General features: G+C 34.5%; 1 protein-coding gene and 1 long non-coding RNA gene across 2 annotated transcripts in view; both read left to right on the top strand.

Annotated features, from left to right (window-relative positions):
• Positions 1 to 238: 238 nt before the first annotated feature.
• The window catches only part of LOC107044206 (BTB/POZ domain-containing protein 18), a gene marked incomplete at its 5' end in the record, with an annotated part of 185,083 nt that continues 166,206 nt past the window's right edge, over positions 239 to 19,115 (top strand). Inside the window, 3 exon segments of the mRNA XM_029126545.1 lie at positions 239 to 493; positions 3,657 to 3,792; positions 3,874 to 3,939. Coding sequence (XP_028982378.1) covers positions 239 to 493; positions 3,657 to 3,792; positions 3,874 to 3,939 — 457 coding nt within the window.
• LOC114841528 lies at positions 17,983 to 18,378 on the top strand. The gene is made up of 2 exons (XR_003783147.1): positions 17,983 to 18,070; positions 18,203 to 18,378. It is a non-coding gene; the product is annotated as an uncharacterized LOC114841528 (long non-coding RNA).

Raw genomic sequence — 19,115 nt, 5'->3', positions numbered from 1 at the left:
TTTCTTGATGATTTCTTCTTGTACTACTATGTACATGAATTCCTCAACATTTAACAATTGATATGAGTTACTTTACCTCAAACTGTTTACCACTCATCTACTGAGCTAAAATATGTCTAGAATTTTCTTTTCGTTTTCCTGTCATCATTAGAATTAATTAAAGACTTTTAATAACTGTGATGATTTGTCGTAGATAATTGATTGTTCACTAATTTTTTCGAAATTGATTTTACATAAGCACTCGAAAAGCAACAACATCCATACCTTGAACAAGCACGGCCTGATCTCACCAACATTCGACGATGAGCGCAGTAAATCTCCACCAGCCTCAAGTCCACCACCCTTAAAAAGGCTGTGTAAAAAAAGTGATTCACCTAAAAATTCTAGTCCAGTGCCAGCAGTAGCACCTTGCGCTACCAACACACCACGCACTCGCCCTCTCATTGAGCCACAAGTACAGCTCGACTGTTACAAAGATCTCGATGTTGTTGAGGTAATACTTCTTATGATTCCTCCTCTAGTTAATTTCTTTTTTAATATAGTAAAAATCCCAAAATGCACTAATCGAGGTACGTGGTAGTGTATCGGTCATGAAAAAGTTTTGACAATAATTGTTTGTCTCAGGCCGAGCGCACCGCGTATTCTATACTCCACAGAACTTCCCCTTCCATTACCTCTAAGTGATTTTCAGGGATGATCGGCAAAGTGTCCTTAGTTACATTATGTAAATCGTGTGTTCTATCTTTTTCTCTGTTGCCGAAAATTCGAATTTCTCCTCGTTATATCTATATCCGGACCTCGGAGATGTAGTTAGTTTGGGAAGTTATAGTTTGTTTGGAATCTGCTAGGAATGGCATTTGTCGAAAATTGCATGGTCAAGTATTCCATGTTCTTGGATAATTGAATGTGAAACAAAAAAATATGTATTTTTCTTTGAGTGATAACAGTAAATGTTTTCAATTTCGTAGGACAAAATTCTGAAAAACGTGAATGAATTTGTGATTCTGAAAAAAATTAGTAGAACGATTCCACCAAATACCGACCTAAAATATTGCCTCAAAATTTTTAGTATCATTTTCATTTTCTCATTGTAAAACAGGCAGTAGAAAGAAGAAAAATGAGCGCTGCCAGAGCTATGTAACACAATAATTGACAGAGGTATAGCAGATTCAATGTTTTTTCTCCTTGAAAACTAAATGCACTGAGAAAGAAAAATTCTACAGCCAAGTAAATTTACTTGCGGCTAGTAAATTTACTTGGCTGTAGAAAATTAAATGCAAATATTTACCCGCATTTACTCGTCTCTAGTAGATATACTTGGCTGTAGAAGTTTTTTTTCTCAGTGTGTGTTTGGTTATCTCCGGCGGTTATCTTCTGCGAAATCCATAGGGCCCCTGTGGAGCCGTCTGTTTCCTCAATCCTTAATTGCAGTCTTACACATTATATACTTCTTATTGGCTGAATGAATAACCCATGCAATCAGACTGTCCAATTGGAAGCATCTTACTTTCCTGAGCATATAAATACCAGGTCCCGATAGATTCAAACTTCAGTCTCAATCGAGAAATTGTATCGAGTATATGTGGAACTACGTTGTGAATCAGTTCAGATATCATGGTGCGCCGAAATTGTTGCAATCCGCTATCGAAGACGGGTCATTCCAAAGTTACAAAATAAACGTAAGTGATCATGTGCGAAATCAATTTCCCGAAGAATTCGATGATGACCAGTTTATCTGCAGCGCATGTCTGAAACGGAGGGAGAAGAAGGATGCAGATGATCAATCTGAGGGAGCTGCAAATTGCCTCGTGGATTTGTATGAGGAAGTGTCAGATCAGCTGGAGACACTAGCAAGCTCCAGTGAGTCGGGGCATTCTGAGCATTCACATAATGGGTGTGGGGAAGCCGAGGAAGCTACACTCCATCAACTGAATAAATCTTTACCAGTATTAGGGCAATCTCCTCTTCCAACAAACTGGGTTGGCCGAAGTATTGCGGAGAAGAGGAAAATAGTGAACTCTTTGAAGGAATCACTTTCAACATCTTTCGGACCTGAATGGTTTACCGCTGATGTGAACATCTGCTAGGGAGAGAATTCAGCTATTGACATGTCTTCCTAAATCATGTTCCATCGCTAAACTTCAGGCAACATTCAACGTGACCATAGAATACAGAACGTAAGAACACAGTACGCCGAGCTTATTGGCTTCATCAAAACCATGGGTTTGGAGCCAATCTACCGAAAAAGACCCAGGATGTTACAGGGCCTCAAGAAGAATTTACGCAAAAGGCTGGAATAATCGAATGAATTACTTTTCATTCATCCTTCGATGATAGTTGTCATGTTTAGCTAATCTTATTTCAAAACTATTCACAGTGTCTTCAAACTTTCGTGTGCCGCTTCTTGTCGTTTGACCTTTGAGATTACCCTACCTATCTATCCGTTGTTTGATCGTTCCGACGTTTGACTCTTGCGCGACATGACCCCTGCAGGGCTTGCACATGAAATGGGAGTTCGACCCCCCTGTCAACGGTGTTGTTCTCGCGCCAGAACAACTGTGTTGTCCTCAATCACGTACACATGCGGTTAAGGGTGCCAAGTGAGTTTGACGATGACCTTGAAAATTGACATTCACCAACAAAGTTATAATTTTTTTTTATTAATAGTATTCGACAGATGGTGAACATCGGTGACAATTTTAAAATTTTAGAACTTATGGGTACCGAGAAATTAAATAAACAAAATCAGTCTTATGCACGGCCTCTTATGAAGTTTTAATTAAATTGAACGTTTCACCCCCCTAGGAATTCAAGAAAAATTTGAAAAAATTTGAAGATATGGGGAATGATGTGTCAAATGTGATGGCGACAAAAAAAATGGGGTACCGGGGTGAATAAGAGAGATATTTCAACCCCCCTTACCCATTTGATCCCATGCTTTCTCGAGGTTCGTCACGCAAAATAGAGGATTTTCTGCATTTATTTTCTCGATGTCTAGTTCCGGTTGCGGGTTTTGAAATTTCGTCAGATAGATGAATATATATTTCTCCAATGGTGGAGGGAAAGAAATTTTTTTTTTTTGAATCTTTTTTCAAATTCACTTGGCACCCTTAACACGGTCGAAAACCTTTTTGGCAAATTACTTGTTTTTTAAACGTAGAAAACTTGTTAAAATATCGGTGGTATTTTACTTGCCCAATCCTGATGGTACACTAATTTTTGGATGTCCGAGCGCGACACACTGCCCCTAAACGACATACTAAATATCCTGAATTTCGTGAATTTTTTATTCTCTGAGTGTTGATTTTTGTGCTTTAATAGAGAATTTACAGAGTTATACAAGTCAGCATTTAAATTTTTTCTAAAGATCTAATGAATTATTTTAAGTGAAATGATCCGGAGATCTTCTTCGTAGGGAATTAAATCCCGACTTCATTGGAAGTCTCTTGATATTTTGTTCTCAAGATAAATGGACTATCACCAGCTGTTTTCACCATTTTATAACTGAATTCATTTATAAAACAAGTATCATCGAATATTTATCCTTTTTTTTGAATCATGTCCCCATCTAAAAAATTGTAAGATTCAATCGCTCAAATCTCCAATTTTTAAATCATCGATAAATTCAAAATTAATGTTCTTTTCCTTTATTTCAGCCGAAAGTGGAATTGCCAGAATATGGAAGTGACGAGGATTACTCACCAAAACAGGAAGTTAATGCAATCCCCGGTGGCTTTTTAAGTCTAGACGGTGGCATGGAAGTGTTACCATCGTACCCATCATCCTATCAAAGTAATAAATCTCTCAAAGGATTAAATATTCACCATTCTCTACCCTTAAAACCTTCAACTAAATCCTAAAATAATTTTTCAGGCAGTGGAATTGAGGGAGCACTACCAGGCCCATCACACAGTGCTGGCGAATCAAATCAAGAGCAAGGTAAGTAACAGCCACGATTGTTCAATTATTGGTAGTGCGAGCACCATTACAAACAGCAACAACCTAGCCATTACATCACAATTTTGCCCAATCAAAAAAAAAATGAGTACAAAACGAAAGAAAGATTTTTTTGTGCAAGAAAACAATACAATGTGTGTGAGAGATAGGTGTGTGAAAGAATTAAATGATCAAGAATACTGATGAAATTACGGTTTGAAATGGTAAGCTCGTGTGTAGCTCGGTACGGCTTAGTAGGCGGTAGGATTATCTCTTTGCCATACGAAGGTTTTACAAGACCTTGAAAAAAACCAATAGACACAATATTTTAATCTATTTCTCCATTTTCTTTTTTTTTATTATGAAAAAACATTCTTTTAGTCCAATGAGTGCAGTTTTTTGCAGCTACGTCAGCTGCATTTGTATGAAAGTTTTGAAAATATTTTTTTTTCTCGACGAGAAGCTCAATTGTGAAATTAACCAATGCTGCCCTTACGTGTACATAGAATATGTCAAATTAATTTGATGAACAACGAAAGCGAAATGCTTCACAATTGAAATGGAAAATATTAATTCATGCTTATCATCGTTTAGACTATACTTTCCTCATCCATTCATGTTGTCATTATGTTTTATTTTTGCACACATTTGTCATTAAACTCTTACCTCATTCGCTTTATTATTCGTTTTACTAATAATACAAACATTTACTCTTATTGGTGATTACTTATGTTGTCTGTGTATAATTTTTCCTTGGAATTGATGGAACTTAATTCATACATTCGATCTTTTATTCAAGTCATCTTTTTTTTGTTCTTATAAAGGAAATTTATTAGGTTTTTCATTTTTACGTCGTCCAAAAATCTATATGAAAATAGGATTAAAAATTCCTAAAAAAAATTTCAATTGAAGCAGGCAATAAAATTCTACTATTCTCAATGCTATAAAATAAAGTCATATTATTTTATCAAATATTCAAAATTAATCAAATCAGTCTTAAACAATTGTACCGTCCAGGCAGCAAAATAAAACAAATGGGTGATTTACTGCTGATATAATTGATCTTGTCTCGCTGGTTGTTGCTGTCCTGTGGTGGATTGATCCTACTAATGAAAAAACAACAGAAACCAAAAGTAAATTCTTGAATTCATAAAATTTCAAAATTTGGTGACTAAAAAAATCAAATTAGAAATTAAACTCTTGCTGTGTTGAACGTTCTTTGCTAACCGTTTTCGTTGCTGTGGGCTGGCTATTAAAAACATGAAAATAAATAGAAACGAAAAAAAAGAAAATTACTTGGTGTCCGGTTAGAGCAAGTATGTGTGGTGTGTTGCAGCTGACCTGCGTAAACTGCACTCGCTGGACCCACGTCCCTGTCTTGTGTGCAACCGCATGTACAGTAACTTGTCAAATCTACGGCAGCACATGCGCCTCATCCACAATCCTCAGAGTGTCACATGCCCTATATGTAGCAAGTCATTCAAGACGAAGCTGTACTTAAAGCGTCATCTCGTCAGTTTCCACGATGTTAATCCATCGGATCGACAATTGCAAGAGGAAATATATCAACATCAGCTCAAAATACAAGTACAGGGACAATCAACGGCACAGCAACATCAACAGGCACAAAATGGTGTTGATACACAGCAGAATAATGATTCTATGCAGAATGCGGCGTCACCTGGGCCACAACCGCAGAATTGTAATGATGATAGTAATGGAGGCGGTGAGGGAAAATTAAGAGCTTATCATGCACAAATTGGGGATAGTGCTTATCCTGTGGAGGTGATTCAGATCAATGAGTCCAAGAATTTTGGAAATATTGTTCAGTTCAATGCCTCTTTCTAATTTTCGGATTCGAAAAAGTAAAGGAATGTTAATGAATGGAAATGTAAGAAAGACTGTTGTTTCTTTCTCTTTTATTGTAAACCGTTGAAATGTGGTAAAAAGGTCTCAGTTGATTGACCAGATTTCTGCGTAATTATGCCATTATCTTGGGAAGAAATGGGTTCAGGATGAAATATCAGCTGAGCAATCAACCCAACCAATTAACTTTTCAGCCTTTACAGGCTACAACTTGTTTTTTTTTTGTAATTGTACAAAAAGCAAAGATTTTAGTTCAAATTTGACATGTATTGCAACTCCGTTGCGGAAGCATCAGAATCTCGGTTCTTCTCCAATTTTATTGTGTACCTCGCTGTAAGAGAATCTCAAACTGGGGCTCCATAAATTGTTGAATATTGAATCCCAGTTGTGAAGAAGTGAAAAACAGGAGAGTACGAAACGAATTTACAGATTACTTTGAAAATATTTTCGGAAGGAATTATTTAAGGAAACTTATCAGGTGACATTTCTCATAATAATGCGTATGCACTATGAAAGACAAAATCTTTCATCACTTCTCGATAAACTTACAGTAAAATAATGTGTGTGAAATTTTTGGCCTTATCTCCTTCAACAACTTCACTGCAGATTAAATTTTGATTTTTGTCGAGATTTTGTCGAGATTGAGCTCATTCAAGTAATTCTCTATTTTCTCGTCGAAAAGCTCGTTGAAACACTAATTTTATTCTATTTTATTTTATTATAATTGAATGAGCGAAAAAGAATGGTAAAAAATGAAACTTCCAGTTGTTTTTTTTGCATAAAAAAACTCTTTCATTTGACAAAAATTACACCATAACATATTTTCCGTATTTAAAACTGTGATAATTAGACATTTGAATTTAAAGAAAGCTCGAAATTGTCTACTTTTTCAATATTTCCTTAAAATCCAGACAATTAATTTGCAAATTACTATTGTTTCAATTAATTCATCAACCGAAAGGCTTCAATTGAATCATTTTTTTAGTATTGGTATTTCCGCGTTCAGGACGAAAGACAATAATTTCAATCACTTGAAAATATTTCAAAATAAAAAAATCTATCCATTTTCTCGTTTAAATTGTCCCCCCCCCCCTCCGTGATGAAAATCAATATTTTTCTCAACATAAATTCTGTAATTCTGATATTTCTCTCACGTACAAATATTTTACACATCAAGAACAATTCTAAGAATCATACTCTTACTACCCGAGAAGTCTTATATACAGGGTGTCCCGCAACCGCTCCTTTTCCTGAAAGGGTATTGAAGAGGGAGTTTTTTGAAGTGGAAAGTTCCTCTTCCGTTTTTGGATCTGAGCTTATTTTTTTTGGTCTGACATTTTTTTATTTCGGGGTTTTTCTACTGATTTCAGGGGCGAAGTTTTTTTTTTAAATTGACAAAATTTTTTTTTTCTTTCTTGAGGGGAGGGTGTGAGGAACAAGGCTGAGCCCAAATCCCGTCTCTAAAAGGGGAATGGGATTTTATTTTTCCATTTTTTGCTTTGAGTTCGCATGGATTTGGGGAAATTAGGCACTTCTAGGGGGTAAAAGCCAACCCCGTTCGAATCGGGGAGTTGAAATTTTCACTAAATGACGGGAGGGGGTTGAGGAACAAGCCTGAGCCCAAATCCCGTCTCCAAAAGGGGAATGGGATTTTCGTTCTCCATTTTGTGCTCTCAATTCGCATGGATTTGGGAAAATTGGGCACTTCGAGGGGGTAAAAGCCACCCCCGTTTGAACCGGGGATTCGAAATCTTCACTAAATGAGGGGAGGGGGTTGAGGACCAAGCCTGAGCCCAAATCCTGTCTTCAGAAGGTGAATGGGATTTCCTTTCTCCATTTTTTGCGTTGAGTTCCCATGGCTTTGGGGAAATTAGGTACTTTGAGGGGGTGAAAGCCACCCTGGTTCAAATCGGGGAAGTTGATATTTTCAGTAAATGAGGGGAGGGGGTTGAGAAACAAATCTGAGCTCAATTCCTGTCTCCAAAAGGGAAACGAGATTTTCTTTTTCAATTTTTTGCTCTCAATTCGAATGGATTTGGGAAAATTAGGCATTTTGAGGGTGTAAAAGCCAACCCCGTTCGAATCGGGGAAGTTGATATTTTCACTGAATGAGGGGAGAGGGTTGAGGAACAAGTCTGAGCCCAAATCCTGTTTCTAAAAAGGGATTAAGAGTTTCTTTTCCCATTTTTTGCTCTCGGTTTGCATGGATTTGGGAAAATTGGGCACTTCAAGGGGGTAAAAGCCACCCCCCTTTTAATCGGGCAAGTTGATATTTTCACTAAATGAGGGGAGGGGGCTGAGGAACAAGTCTGAGCATAAATCCCGTCTCCAATACAAAATTGAGAGTTTCTTTTTCCGTTTTTTGCTCTCAGCTCGCATGGATTTGGGGAAATTGGGCACTTTGAGGGGGTAAAAGCCACCCTGGTTCGAATGGGGGAATTTGATATTTTCAGTCCCCGATTCGAACCCGGGTGGCTTTTAACCCCTCAAAGTACCGAATTTGCCCAAATCCATGTAAACCGAAAGCAAAAAATGGCAAAAGAAACTCTTAATCCCTTTTTGGAAACAGGATTTGAGCTCAGACTTGTTCCTCAACCCTCTTCCCTTATTCAGTGAAAATATCAACTTCCCCGATTCGAACAGGGGTGGCTTTTACCCCCTAGCAGTGCCTAATTTCCCCAAATCCATGCGAACTCAAAGCAAAAAATGGAAAAAGAAAATCCCATTCCCCTTTTGGAGACGGGATTTGGGCTCAGGCTTGGTCCTCAACCCCCTCCCCTCATTTAGTGAAGATTTCGAATCCCCGTTTCAAACAGGGGTGGCTTTTACCCCCTCGAAGTGCCCAATTTTCCCAAATCCATGCGAATTGAGAGCACAAAATGGAGAAAGAAAATCCCATTCTCATCTTGGAGACAGGATTTGGGCTCAGCCTTGTTCCTCACCCGCTCCCCTCAAGAAAGAAAAAAAAATTTTTGTCAATTTAAAAAGAAAACTTCGCCCCTGAAATCAGTAGAAAAACCCCGAAATAAAAAAAGGTCAGACCAAAAAAAATAAGCTCAGATCCAAAAATGGAAGAGGAACTTTCCACTTCAAAAAGCTCCCTCTTCAATACCCTTTTAGGAAAAGGAGCGGTTGCGGGACACCCTGTATATACAGAGATTCTATGATCATTTAGCTTTACTTCCAGAGTAAAGCTATATATATACAGAGATTCTATGATCATTTAGTTTGACTCCCAGAGTTAATATTTGGTTTTCATACGTGCTAAATGAATTTGCCAGCAATTTGAAAATGTACTTGACAAAAACAAGTAAAAATATTTCCTGCAGGCTTCCATACATCAAGTCATTTATTAACAAATCCTTGTCAATTTTCGAAAGATAATCCTTTCGCCATGCGTTAAAATACTTATCAATTTCAACTGCAAGCGTTAGCCCTTTTCCACCCCGTATATGGATCAAATTGCATTATTTTTCGATATAAATTGCCTAGAATATGATTTGTGATAAACAAAAATTTAGAATTCATCATCCTTGAGTTAATTTGTTTAAGTAATGAACTTGTGATTCAATAGGAAACGTATTGGTACTTTTAATCGATGACTTTTTTTAGTGTATAGTCTTTTTAAAGTGATAAGGCTGATAATTGTGTATTAAGAAATAAGGAAATAATGCGGTCGGGAACCGATGAGAAGACACGAGACGCGACACATTCGAAATTTAACGCTCTGGGAGCTGAAAAAAATTGTTCCAAATTGAAAAAATTCCCGTAGCACCTCCAAATGGGCGGAAGAATGTATCCACACATTCCACTAAAGTTAGTTGTAAATAACAAATGTTTCGAGAGATTCAAAAATATATAAATAACAAGTGCGTGTGCTCGTGTGAAATGAATCGTCAATTAAGGTGACGAGATAAATGCAAAAAATTGCAAAAAATTGAACAAAATAAAAAGGAGAGAACGACTAATTAATGCCGTAGGTGGAGCAGCCATCCCACCACGTACTGATTAATATTTCCGTAAGCCAGATGAACGGGAGGAAAATAATAGCCGAGGAAAAAATAATAATGGAAAAAAGGAAGAAAAACGTTGTTTCATTTGATTGCTATACAGTGTTACACAGACTACAGATATTTACAACAATATTATATTCTTACAGAGAATTATATTTACTTTAATGAATTTATTGCAGCGCGATGTGCGATGGGAAATAAAAATCAATAAAACAACAAACAAATGAGAATAAAAAAAAATGCAAAAATAACAAATGAAAAAATAGAAGTAATAATACCAGTGATGGAAACTATATTTTTCACCGTCAATGCACACCAATATCGCAATATACAGCCAATCGAAATACAAGCTCAACAGAGTAATGATATTTATTATTAAAACAGTGATTGAAAAACAATGCAGATTTAATTAAAAGAATGAAATAAAATATAGATGAAAATAATCCGTATATTAGAGGCAATGGACGAAAATCTGTGCTGACTGTTGTCAATATTTTATCTTATTCGTTATAATACTTTAATAATGATACGAGATCAGCCGCGCGTGCTACGCACGCGCCTTCTCATCTCACGTAGCGGCGCTTCGGTTTCAGTCTTATGCTTACGCTTATTCGAGATTTTCGAGATATATCGAGATTGATTTTCTGTCTCCTTTTTACGATAGGATTAATTCCTTTGATTGTTTGCAGATTTTACAATAAATTTCATTTTTACTCCATATAATGGAATAGAACAGAATAGAAATGGAAATTCTATTTTTAAAAGTGATAACTACATCTTAAAACTATCATTATAACTAATCATTAATCAACATCGATCGAAACAGTCAGCATTGAGTTTCACCACAATAATTCCATAACCATAGTACCACCACAGTACAACTCAGGATGTTTTATATTATATTTTACAGATGACAATAGTTCCACAATATGAATTACTTTGAGAATTACAATTGAAAACGAAAAAAAAAAAACGAAAAAATGAACATTTTTCTTCACCATTTTTGTACTTAAATTTTTAATTTCCGTAATTCTCAAAATAGTTCATAATTCGGACTAACACGGCTCCCTTACCTCACATACAATCAAACTAAACAAAATGCAGATGACAAATATAAACTATTGATAATATATTTACATAAAAATGTGAAGAAAAAAAATACAGTGAAAATGAGAAGAATAAATGCAAGAAGAATAATAACTTAACAATAGTACCAGAAAACCGTTCAAAAAACTTTGCAACAACTGCAGAGTTGTTTAGGAAAACAGAAGAAGAAACCGTTAACCAATTTTTTATTACCTGTTACTTACGTAATTAAGAATTATTGTTTTCTACCGCAGAAAAATAAAAAAGAATGAATAAAATGAAATGCACTATCGAATTGTATCAGTGAATCATAACACAATTTTGTTCATTAATTAGGGAAATGCCCAGCAAACATTTTAGTACCGGTCTAAGGGAATTAGATAATAAATGTTGCATATCATATTATAAATATTGTTATACATTTGCCAAGCAGTGTTTCATTGCAATCCCGGTAATCTCGGACGTTTATGAATCGTACCCAAGCATATAAAACAATAGTAATTGAATAATTAACCTGAAAATGAATTTACAAATATCCAATAATAGTTAACAGCGAATCAATGACTGAAATGGCCTATACGACTACTTAATTTTCTTAATGCCAATTAATAAAATGAAATAATTGATAGATGATAAAGTCGATAGCCGTGATATACGCGAAGTGCTCTATACGATAATTTAATAATTCGTAAAATTAATGAGTTGTTTTTTCACTGATAATTTTATTTCAACTTCGTAATTTCTGGGATCTCCCAGAATCACATGATTGTCTGGATCTGTGAGATCCACATAATCATGAGATACCATTTGAAAAATTACAATGGCATTCTTGGATTAAGATTGGACATGAAATATTGCTGCCTTTCGCGAATGAAAAAATACAGAGTTATAATTATCGTATATTTTACTTGAAAAATAATGTATGATCACAATCTATTTTTTCATACCACAGAGATGCATCGATTATTTACAGATATTTAATAATAAACAAGAAACGCTATAATTAAATTAATTGTAAGACAGAGTTTATCAGCTGAACAATAAAGCCTTTAATTTTTAGAAGGAAAAACAAACAAGCAGATGAAATACATGTTAAACCATTCGATTCATTGTCCGAGATTGTCTTTTACTTTGAAACAGAGAATATTGATACAACACCGGAACAATAACATATTATCAGAAGTAATACGTTACAGCATTCTCGCATAAAATAGTTGTTAATTAATCATTTTTCATCATTATGACAGAATGGACTACTTCGCTGGGCATTAACGTACACAACAAGCAAAAAGAAATACTAGAAAGTCTCAATAAAATTCATGATTAAAGCAAAAAAAAGCAGGAGAATTTTAATTTTTGTCGCGATAATTTTCTATAATTAATTCCACATAAAAGAAAAATCAAGAGAAAAACCTTGAACAAGACACAACGACTCAAAAATTTCTTCACGATTAAAAGAAGCAAAATTCAATGCTCCTGGAACAAAAAAGAGAATTATCAAGAAGATGAAAAAAAAAAATCTAACACGAATAACATATTCAGCAAATCACGCGCAGCAAGATACATAGTTTTTGAAGATTTTTTTTGTGAGATGTTAATTCATTTGCAGTCCATATTTCTTGTTCATTATCATTTGGAAATTCTTTTCGGAGATTAAGACTGCCATTTTCATTTCTTTTGAATGCAGTAAAAAACTTCGTTTGAATTTACACTCTCGATAAAAATAAAATAAAAATTATACGAATAAGCAGGAAAATCTCGAAAAACAATTACAAACTGTATTCCTCCAATTTTTCTTTTGTATATATGTAAAATTTGCATTCGTATCGGCATTTTAGAAGACGTTATTCTTGTATTCGCACGCTAGTTATCATTATCAGAAAGGAATATCCGTAATTATGTAGGAAATAAGTTAGTGAAGAACAAAAATTTAATCCTAACGAAAACAATAAAAAAAAATGATAAAAAAAATCTTTTTTCATACTACGATTGAATTATATGTAATCGAAAACTGTAAAAACTTATTCGGACGGGCATAACATATTTAATTTTAATTAAAAAATGAATAAGTAATTCATTAATTTTCTCCATCTAGTCATTTTGAGCTTTTTTGTAATAAAACAAAAATGAGAATGTTTGAGTTTATTCTGATATTCTCATAATCAGTATTTCCTGGAAAATATGTTTAGTCCGGATAAGATTAACTGATAAACTAATTCATAAGTTTAGAATTAATTTGTTTCTCACAAAGTGAATAGATTCTAATAATTTGTTATTTTAATTCCACGTAACCTATTATTTGAAGATTTTGCAGAAGGTAACTGTTTCAATAGTGACTAGTTACGTAGTAAGTGTGGAGCCGAAGTATTGACGAATCGAAAAATTAATAAATTGAAACATTCACAAATTTTGGAAGAAGACAAGAGAAACTAAATTACCATTAAAAATGTAAATAGACATGTTTGGACATAAGACGGTGGAAATTAAATAAAAATTAAGACCCATGAACTTATCTAGGGTAAAAAATTGAGGGTAATTAAGCTCGTAAAATCTCTTTTCGCTTTGAATTAGTCACGCTATATGTACTGAAGTGTAAATCGCAAAAAACGTACATAAGAACAAAAATCATGAAATATTTATTCAAAGACGGCATACCGAAGCAATTAATGTTTAAGTGACAAATTGGGATTTGGAGAACGATTAATAACGGCTTCGTCCTATTAGTCCCAATTTGATTAAGTAACCGTACTAATTAGTAATGTAAGCAAGTAATTTTGAATGACTGAATTTTAAGGATACAAAAGAGGTTCACGTTTATATGTATTTTCATTGGTAAAAAAAAGAATTAAAAAAAAGAACGAACGTGAGACCGAGAAACAAAATGTTTGGAGCTGGGTGGTATTTCTGACCAGATAATCTGACAAGTTGAACCAGAACGTTCAGAAATTAAATTTTTACAAAAGTGAACACGAGTGAAAAAAAAATTATGTGATTATTCGGAACTGAAAAACATGTGAGAAGACTGCGTAGATTTTTAAATTTAGTTTGCAAAAAGAGTTAAGAAAAACTTTAAATTAAAAAACATACTCGCCTAGAGTAGATGGACAAAAAATGATTCGTTTGTTAGCGGAAAAAATGAAAAAAATAAATAAAAAATATAAAAAGGCTTGAACTAACAATTGTGATATTTCCGATGCCACCGGAAAAAAAAATTTTTTTTCGGTTTAATGTCGAATTATCTGAACAGAATGAGCTACACATCAAAAAGACGAATTCAAAAAATACCAGAAAAATTAGGAAAAAATCAGATTGAAACACACAGTGCAATACAATTTTCAGTTGCACCTCTTTCTTTGGAAGAATTCTCATTCTAAAAATTCCAATTCAGTTCGAAAAAGAGAATTCAAGCATTAATGAAAGAATGGTAATTATCAGTATATAATGTATTTTACACTTCTCACAGTAATCGCAAAAACTGGGATCATAAATGGCTATAGTAAAGAAAACAATGATTATTCCCAATCCATATAATTGTAAACGTCAATTTGTATTAATTGTTTCTTGCCTTTCTATAATGTATAATTATGTCTCATTTCCTAGTCCAATCATCGTATACCTGCAAACATCCCATAAATTGGGAATTATCCCGTCACTTCCGTTAGCACTGAGTTTTCTCAAAATCAACAAAAGGCAGATAATCACGACTAACCATTCAAAATGATCATAAAATTGAAAATGTTTCAATTCTGCGGTAATGTAAATACTAACGAAAAGTAAGGAAAATTTTCAACACCACTCATCAAAAGAAAGAAGGGAAAAATAACAGAAATGACGGAAACTCCATACAATATTATATATTTTATTAAACGCAATGTAGATCTGTCATAATCAAACGTGTGTGTTTAATCGTCGTATTATTATTCTATTAATCATAATTGTATCATCATTTTTATTTCGGTATTATTGAAAATATTACACTATCGCTTTACACTCCGTTAACATTCGCAACAATGAAGCGAATGAAAAAATTATGAGTCCATCTTCTGTTGCAAGAAACATTTCGAAATAGAAGTTGTGAAACAAAATTGAATCCTCAGGCATCCAATTCATGGCGTAGTCAAAATCAATTTAATTATCAAACCGCAATTACAATGCTCGTATTCTTATGTTAATTCGTTTGTTTAATATAAAATACTAACATTCTACAAATAATAAACCAACACCTTTTTGTCCGCTAAAAAATACGATGTCTTGTTATTCTTGATCACGATCGGATGAAAAAAAATCTTTCTTTCATTCTGGAGATTGGGAGCAGATCACACAATTTTTTATGCCTCCAAACTTAGTCATGTGGTTTTATTGGTATTTGTATCTAACTACGCAAGTAGAGTAGCGTCATTCTCTCATCATTCTTTGCTAAAATTAGAGACAAAACCATGTTTAGGAAGTTCGAGGAGTAATGTATATAAGTTACATATCAAGTGAATCAACCCTTTCCAAAGTTGATGGTGATTTTTTCTAGGATTGGAGGACTTGAAGAACTATCTCCCAATTTTTCCATTTTTTCCGCATGCCGTTTCGGAGATAATTTTTTTGTTTGATTTGCTTCTCTCTTTATTTTTATAACTTGACTGCTACACTATCAGCCAAAGATATTCTTGTCCATGTGATGTTATAATGGATAAGAATATCATTACTTAATCGATGAATAAGCTATCTTTTCATTTTGGCATATCTGCTATCCCACACATCTTGCAGGGAAGAGTCACGAGGTATTCAAGGGTGGTGTAAATGCTCAACTTTTAAGTAATAGTATAAAACCAGCGACCGTAATGGTTGGGTGAGTTAGGTGTTGCTCCGGCGGACATCCGAGTGCAGCTGCGTTTAGCGCGATTAGTACTTGGATAGGTGACCGCTTAGGAACACCTTCGCCCAAAAATTTAGGAAGGTAGGCACTGTGCAGTAGCCTAATGTGCCCCTCTAGTCATTGTGACAGAAGGGCACATTAGTGCTCTGCACAATCGGCCGGCTATACGACTGGGGTTTTCCATGGTTTCCCGTGCAGTCCTAGCCCGAATGGGGAACAGTTAAGAGTAAGACGGCCCATGGTAACGCAGATATAAATTAGAAGAGTGAAGTGGGAGAGGCAAAGGCAGACGAATGGGGAGCCTATAAAACCGTAATGGTAGTAGGAAAGAAATATGAATAAAAAGAAATAGTATAAAACCTTATTTTTCTGCTTATATCAAGGATTCATATGTTATAAACGGACGGAGGTCTGTTTACACCTGATTTGATTTCAATAATTAATTATCACACATCTTCCTGAATTTTTGCATGAGAGAACCAATCTTTTTTTTATATGGGTTTTACCTTAAGCGGAGATGGAGGTATTACCTCTACTTATTACAGTACAATTTATCACTGCATTTCATTACATTTTATTTCATCGCATTTCATTTAATCATTTTGTTGTTTTATAACTAGTTTAATTCATTACAACTGTTTTTAACATGCTACAAAGTTTCAAATAAAAAACTGGGTATTTAATGAAGAGTAATGGAGCTTGTTTTATTATGTAAATACCACAAAATATGTATTCTTAATTCGCATTCAACGGAAACAGAGCAAATAAATAGACAAATTTTCAAATCGTAATATTGTGCCGTAATTTCATGGCCGAATGTAAACACCAACCATTTTTTACTCACTTTCACTGGATAAATATTGAATATATACAAAGACATGATCTCTTTCATAATCAAAAGACTATTTTTTTTCCCTTTTGGCTTTGGACAAATTGCAAAGGCATGTTGTCAACTGTTTACGTGTAACTTTTTGCGTTGAATGGCACTCGATTTCTTGTGGGTAATCTGGGTAATCAGTGTGATTGTCCCTCACTATTCATTTACGGTGGATCGATATATCGATTGCCATTTCGGGGAAAATTATGGGCATACGATGAGGGATTGATATTGTATATAAAGTTGGGAATTAAATCTCGGTGTGTGTGTCTTTAAATTATTTGAAAATGGAAATACGATAGGAAATTAAAATTATTGCAATAATAAATCGTGTTGTAATGAATCGTTCCTGTGATGAATAATGTTGTAATGAATAATGTTGTGATGAGTTTTTGTGATGAATTGTGCAATAATATTACACCACTGTAATAAGTAGCGGTGGAATCGGAGATGGACCTCCTTTGTCTATATCAAATCTTCGAATTGTGTTTTCTCCAACAATTATTGATTTCTATCTATGAAACTACTTTATCGACTCGATCATATTATGATATGATAATAATTGCACGAGAAAACCATTCTAAGAGTTCATATAGACTCACGAGTTCCGTTTCCTCTTGAAATGTTGCACACATTTCGTCGTTTATAGTTTTGTTGAGAGATGAAGATTTTCATACATGGATGAGTCTGATCAATCCAACAATACTCTTCCGGAATCTAATTAATATTAACAGAGGTAAAATTAGATGGAATTTTCGATCATAAGAATAGGAGAGAGAACTGATCTTAATAAAAGGATTACGTCGAGGTAAATCGATGATTTTAATATATATATTCATGATTACATTTCGCTCACACCTGATGACACTAATTACAGTAGAGTATCTTGTTTTTTTCTTTCGGGACCCGCGAGTAACGGATGTTTCCTGATGACTTCCCTGGGTCTCCCTCTGATTATTGAATCTACCTAAAAAAACAAAAACAAATTTTTTTTGTAAAAAAAACCGCGCCAAGAACGTTGGTTCTCCTTCTAGTAATATTTTATTTCATGAAGAATTTTTTTAAAATTCTTATTCGATTTGAAACTATTTTTCTTATAGAAATCTGATTGTGCAATATGTTCGTTCATTCGACATTGCTGACTTGGCTTTCTTTTTTATTTCTTTGTATTTTTCAAAAATTTCTACTTCCCAGTAAAAACCAATAGGCCAGTCAAATAAGGACTTTTTATATGATACGTGCGTGTAACCGCATGTGTTTCAGTTGACTATAGTCAACTGGAAAGTAGCGGGTTTCGAGCGCCTACCCACACTCAACTAAAACCCGAGGCTTGGGTACAGTCATCCCAAAAACAAATTCCAAGGCGCGTGGTAAATCTCCGAAACGTAAAGTCACTGAGTGGTAAAAATATCCGAATATTGTATAGTAAGTGTTGATTGTGCCAAGGCATTTGAATTGGATGAACACTATAGTGGATGAATGGTGAATTGCACAGGGGAGAGGGAAAATGGGTTTCCAAAGGAATAAGAATATGAAAATAACTGTTTGGTTTTTCAGATGAACTGACGAATAGACCGTTCCATAAAATCCCCGACAAGCAGATATCTTGGAGAGTGTAGACATGGAGCTGATTATTGTAAGAGTTTATCATTATTGGACTTTCGAAAAACATGTGAATTGATTTCCTACTGTAAAGACGAAAAAAGATGCAATAAAATCCACGAATGAAAATACAGGAGCAATTAATTTATTACGCAATGACCTATTATCTGCTCAGCACATTTCAAGACCTTAAAATCAGCTGTCTCAATAATCGCCAGAAATATTGCCCAGTAAGAGATTCTTAGCCACGGACTCCACATAGGTTTGCATCACTTTTTCCCAAAATGACGAATTATTGGAGTGTAATATTACATTGAGTGTCTAAACCAAGAAAGGGGTATTGGATGAATTCCAGAAACTGAAAACTCTTATTTGTTCGACTCCACAAATTGATTGCACATAGGAATATTGGGATCCATTTTACTAGGTTAGTGAAACTTGGAGACTATGGAAATATCAGACGAAAGAGTGATTTTTATCACTCTGACTTTTATCACTCTTTCGTCTGATATTTCCATAGTCTCCAAGTTTCACTAACCTAGTAAAATGGATCCCAATATTCCTATGTGCAATCAATTTGTGGAGTCGAACAAATAAGAGTTTTCAGTTTCTGGAATTCATCCAATACCCCTTTCTTGGTTTAGACACTCAATGTAATATTACACTCCAATAATTCGTCATTTTGGGAAAAAGTGATGCAAACCTATGTGGAGTCCGTGGCTAAGAATCTCTTACTGGGCAATATTTCTGGCGATTATTGAGACAGCTGATTTTAAGATCTTGCAATGTACTGAGCAGATAATAGGTCATTGCGTAATAAATTAATTGCTCCTGTATTTTCATTCGTGGATTTTATTGCATCTTTTTT

The sequence above is a fragment of the Diachasma alloeum genome, unplaced genomic scaffold (genome assembly GCF_001412515.2).
Source record: "Diachasma alloeum isolate Michigan unplaced genomic scaffold, Dall2.0 Dall_scaffold_00688, whole genome shotgun sequence".
NCBI lineage: Eukaryota > Metazoa > Arthropoda > Insecta > Hymenoptera > Braconidae > Diachasma > Diachasma alloeum.
Note: the sequence above shows the minus strand (reverse complement) of the source record. Positions and strands in the feature narration are given on the sequence as shown.